The sequence below is a fragment of the Carassius carassius genome, chromosome 28 (assembly GCF_963082965.1).
Source record: "Carassius carassius chromosome 28, fCarCar2.1, whole genome shotgun sequence".
Classification (NCBI taxonomy): Eukaryota; Metazoa; Chordata; class Actinopteri; order Cypriniformes; family Cyprinidae; genus Carassius; species Carassius carassius.
In genome coordinates this window covers 483,844-488,843 of record NC_081782.1, presented here as the reverse complement: position 1 = coordinate 488,843, position 5,000 = coordinate 483,844, and the positions used below count along the sequence as shown (strand labels likewise).

General features: G+C 45.7%; 1 protein-coding gene across 4 annotated transcripts in view; it reads right to left on the bottom strand.

Moving 5' to 3' along the window:
• The window catches only part of LOC132107632 (SID1 transmembrane family member 2-like), a 15,106-nt gene that overhangs the window by 6,485 nt on the left and 3,621 nt on the right, over positions 1–5,000 (bottom strand). Inside the window, exons 6-20 of one of the 4 annotated variants that reach the window (XM_059513734.1) lie at positions 4,504–4,605; positions 4,318–4,401; positions 3,902–4,001; positions 2,449–2,514; positions 2,275–2,368; positions 2,118–2,173; positions 1,966–1,977; positions 1,540–1,578; positions 1,388–1,465; positions 1,226–1,282; positions 593–708; positions 440–513; positions 298–364; positions 158–231; positions 1–31 (exon numbers count right to left, since the gene is read on the bottom strand). The exon at positions 1–31 is cut by the window's left edge and continues 93 nt beyond it. In XM_059513734.1, coding sequence (XP_059369717.1) covers positions 1–31; positions 158–231; positions 298–364; positions 440–513; positions 593–708; positions 1,226–1,282; positions 1,388–1,465; positions 1,540–1,578; positions 1,966–1,977; positions 2,118–2,173; positions 2,275–2,368; positions 2,449–2,514; positions 3,902–4,001; positions 4,318–4,401; positions 4,504–4,605 — 1,050 coding nt within the window. The remainder of the gene's footprint in view (positions 32–157; positions 232–297; positions 365–439; positions 514–592; positions 709–1,225; positions 1,283–1,387; positions 1,466–1,539; positions 1,579–1,965; positions 1,978–2,117; positions 2,174–2,274; positions 2,369–2,448; positions 2,515–3,901; positions 4,002–4,317; positions 4,402–4,503; positions 4,606–5,000) is intronic. The other 3 variants (XM_059513736.1, XM_059513735.1, XM_059513737.1) reach the window with 3 other exon arrangements.

The following is a 5,000-nucleotide window of genomic DNA, read 5'->3' as shown; positions in this document are numbered from 1 at the left end:
GCCCAGGTTACTCAGGATGTTATTGAAGGAGCTGAGGACATCACCACACACACATGTACCCAGTCCTGTATGCTGTTTATCATACACTGTTCTTACCAATGCATATCACTAATCAATTTATAGCAAAACTGAGTAGTTTTGAAGAATGCACACACACCTTAGTGCTCCAAGAGGGTGTGCACACAGGAAGTTATAATAGCAGATGTCTTGGTTTCCTGTGACGTTTACAACCTGTCAGAAAATACAGGATATCAGTCCTCATGAAGACCAATCAAGACACAAACAGAGAGTCCATACCGTCTGATAGGTGATAACCAGCTGAATGACAGGAAGAGCGTAAAACACGGCGATTGTAGAGATGTTCCTGCAGAGAAAAAACACACACAGTCACTGGAGGTAACACACACTTCCTGTCCTGAGCCGTGTGTTTGAGACTCACCAGAAGTAGATCTGGTATTTCTTGCTGAGGATGCGTTTGTCTTTACGAGCGAGATCAGAGACGCACAGGAACTTCTGTGAAGGACACAGAGCACCGTAAACACACACACACACACACACAGTTATAGATGTGTGTTTTGGGTAGTTTGTGCACCTTCGTACGGACGATGTTTTTGTCCGAGTCGATGTCGACCAGCGTGTCGTAATCGTCCTCTTCCACTGAACTCAGAGACTCCTGGCGACTGCGGGCTACACTCTCTAAAGAACGATCTAGAACACAGACAACACAACACTGATCAGGTTCAGATTCAGATCATCATGACCGATTCTGGATCACTGATATATCATTCATTTCATCTTTCATTAGACTTCCCATGCAAAATCTTTTAGCAAACAGCCCCTGATTTACTCCTTTGCATTTATGCATTTAATACACAAATACAATTAGAGAAGTGATCATTTCTAGGCTGCCCCTAATAGTCAACGAGAAGAGGCTTGGCCAAACTATTAGTTGCAGATAAAATAAATTCACATCCTCTTTGGTAAAGTCACAGATCGTTAACGGCTGGACTGTCTGGTAGGCTAATTATATGTAGGCAATTAAAGGCTCATTATTATTGAAATGGCTTATTAATAAACATGTGATTAGTCGAATAATGCTTCAAGTGAAGGACTACCAGACAAATCTTTAGTTGAGAGCAGCCCTAATCATTGGGATTGGGACATGGATTGGGTGGGATTTCATATGGAGGTGCTGATTGGCTGATTTATAAAGTGGGCGTGTCACCAATGCGGATGGCAACGTGATGTGCTGCGATTATTCTCCGTTTAAAAGTCTCCGATCCTAAGTGGTAAAAACAGACCAATCAGAAAACAGAGCACATCAGACAGCCAATGAGAGGGCAGTGAACTGGCAACATGAATAGATTGTGTGTGTGTGTGTGTGTACCCATGTATCCGTAGTTCCCATCGGTGGATGCTAAACTGTCAGTAACAGCTTCAGAGCTCAGTGTGCTGCCGTTATCAGCTGGAGAAACACAGACAGATTAAACACATCTGACACAGAAGAATCAATCTGAGTGAAAACTTTCACAAACTCACCAAATGAACCGTATTCATACGGAGACACTGAAGCCTTTCCTGAAACACACACAGTGTTAGACAGATCTAAATCTTCAGAACTGAATATCACACACAGTTCAGTTACTTACAGGAGTGACTTCACATTTACACTAAATCCACAAGAAACGGATCTGATCAACTATAACTATAATCTTTCATGTCTCTCTCTACAGAGATCGTTCAGCAGTCACTCCTGTGTGTAAATCAAGCCGTCATGCCCAGAACTATGTTTCTATCCACTTCTACGCAGGAGTGTGTTAGTGCTGGGTTAGTTTACAGCAGTGATGTCACTACTACAGATGTGCACAGGAAGAGAGTTTGAGAGCAAGCAGGAAGTGTCTCTTGCACACACACACACACACACTGTGAGAGACAGCATGCACATAAATCACACACAGATCTTACCCAAGAGAGATGCTAAACACAAAAATGCCGAAAAGAAAAGAAAGGAATAAACACTAGTAAAGTCACTCATTACATTGAGACATTAATAACTCTGGGATCCAGATTAATGAATCGATTACAGCTAACGCTCCTACAGGTGTGTGTTCAGTTACCTGTCTCTGCAGGTGAGGCGTCAGCGTTCAGAAGCCCCTCCCTCTTCCTGTTCATCCTGAGAGAGACAGAATGTGATTGGCTGTCATCATGAAAACCATTGATTACTGCATTTATTCACTAGCATCATGTTTCAGGTTCAGAGCAGCAGTGTGGTACCTCTTACTCTCCACACACGCCACCAGAAACGTGAGCAGATAGAAGGACAGGAAGATCCCCAGACAGAAGAGCATCCCCATCACATACACCTCCGCTAGAGAGCAGACAGAATGAACGGATGAACTGATGGAGGGATGAATGAAGGGCTGAGTGAATGTGTAGTGTGCGGCTCACAGTTAATGGCAGGAGAAACAATCACATCCAGAGTTTTACTGCGATTCCCAGCATCTAGCAGCTCATCTGAGGAAACACACACACTCACGTCAAACATGGATTCTGATTGGCTGCAGTACAATAACACTGTGCTCTGATTGGCCGCAGTAGAGTAACCCTGTGCTCTGATTGGCCGCAGTAGAGTAACCCTGTGCTCTGATTGGCTGCGGTAGAGTAACCCTGTGCTCTGATTGGCCGCGGCAGAGTAACCCTGTGCTCTGATTGGCCGCAGTAGAGTAACCCTGTGCTCTGATTGGCTGCAGTAGAGTAACCCTGTGCTCTGATTGGCCGCAGTAGGGTAACCCTGTGCTCTGATTGGCCGCAGTAGGGTAACCCTGTGCTCTGATTGACTGCGGTAGAGTAACCCTGTGCTCTGATTGGCCGCAGTAGGGTAACCCTGTGCTCTGATTAGCCGCAGTAGAGTAACCCTGTGCTCTGATTGACTGCGGTAGAGTAACCCTGTGCTCTGATTGGCCGCAGTAGAGTAACCCTTTGCTCTGATTGGCAGCAGTAGAGTAACCCTTTGCTCTGATTGGCCGCAGTAGAGTAACCCTGTGCTCTGATTGGCCGCAGTAGAGTAACCCTTTGCTCTGATTGGCCACAGTAGAGTAACCCTGTGCTCTGATTGGCTGCAGTAGAGTAACCCTGTGCTCTGATTAGCCGCAGTAGAGTAACCCTTTGCTCTGATTGGCCACAGTAGAGTAACCCTGTGCTCTGATTGGCCGCAGTAGAGTAACCCTGTGCTCTGATTGGCCGCAGTAGAGTAACCCTTTGCTCTGATTGGCCGCAGTAGAGTAACCCTGTGCTCTGATTGGCCGCAGTAGAGTAACCCTGTGCTCTGATTGGCCGCAGTAGAGTAACCCTGTGCTCTGATTGGCCGCAGTAGAGTAACCCTTTGCTCTGATTGGCCGCAGTAGAGTAACCCTGTGCTCTGATTGGCCGCAGTAGAGTAACCCTTTGCTCTGATTGGCCGCAGTAGAGTAACCCTGTGCTCTGATTGGCTGCAGTAGAGTAACCCTGTGCTCTGATTAGCCGCAGTAGAGTAACCCTGTGCTCTGATTGGCCGCAGTAGAGTAACCCTGTGCTCTGATTGGCTGCAGTAGAGTAACCCTTTGCTCTGATTGGCCGCAGTAGAGTAACCCTGTGCTCTGATTGGCTGCAGTAGAGTAACCCTTTGCTCTGATTGGCCGCAGTAGAGTAACCCTTTGCTCTGATTGGCCGCAGTAGAGTAACCCTGTGCTCGGATTAGCCGCAGTAGAGTAACCCTTTGCTCTGATTGGCCACAGTAGAGTAACCCTGTGCTCTGATTGGCCGCAGTAGAGTAACCCTGTGCTCTGATTAGCCGCAGTAGAGTAACCCTTTGCTCTGATTGGCTGCAGTAGAGTAACCCTGTGCTCTGATTGGTTGTACTAACCAGGTAAGAGCGGGTAGAATCGCAGCGGTCCTCCGCACGCCTCGTCTTCAGTCTTCACCACCACCACCACATAGAAACTGTTACTGGGGAAATCCTTCCTCTGAAAAACACAATAATAATCACATTACACTGATTCTGATTCTGTGTGGTGGTGCGCCTGTTCCCGACAATCAAACATACACATAAACATATTTCAACAATGTTTAATAAAAAATGCAAATAACACTGAATGCGAGATAAAAGCCACTGCAAACATGTTAGTCACATGACCTCAATACCTGACTACAATATTACATACATGAAAAACAGTTTCAGTGATGGTTAGGCGACATAAAATGCCCTTAACCTTAGTTTAAAAACATTTACATCAGTGGAAAGCTTGTGATGAGCAGTGCGAGAGTGTGTGTGTGTGTTACCTGCACTGTGATGGCAGCTCTGGTGGTCATAGTCTGATACATTCCAATAAACGCCACATTATTATCCAGATCATAAACCGGACACTGGACAGATCGAGAGAGACACACAGATATCACCACATACACACCTGACTGACTCTGACATACGTGAGTGTGTGTGTGTGTGTGTGTGTGTGTGTTTCTCACCTGGATGTCCTGTATTGACATGACTGAGCAGGGGAAGTTCTTCAGTGAGTTCACCTTCACAATCACTGTGTCCACACCATCAGGAAACACATACTTAAAGAACTGCACACACACACACACACACACACACACACTCTGACTCCATCACTGCAGAAGTCTCGGAGTACAAATCTATATTTTTGGGGCAAGAAGTGAGCTAAACCCGACTCCTTTTGGAGATGCCCTCATTTGTAAACAAACAAGTATTTTACAATGGAAAACACAGGTTTAGTGTAGTGGTTAGTATTCAGTGTTTATAATCAGCCATGATCTAGTGTATTATTCTTCTAGCTGTAGCTATGATGTACTGAAACCCACTGTTTCTTGGCGATGCTGGTGCTTTTGAACTGAGTCTGAGGTTGATATCATGATGATGTTCTGAGGGTGACTGACCCCTGCTGGTCAAAATCTGACCTGAAACCATAGTTCAGCTAACCTGGGATTACCTCAACTTCAAA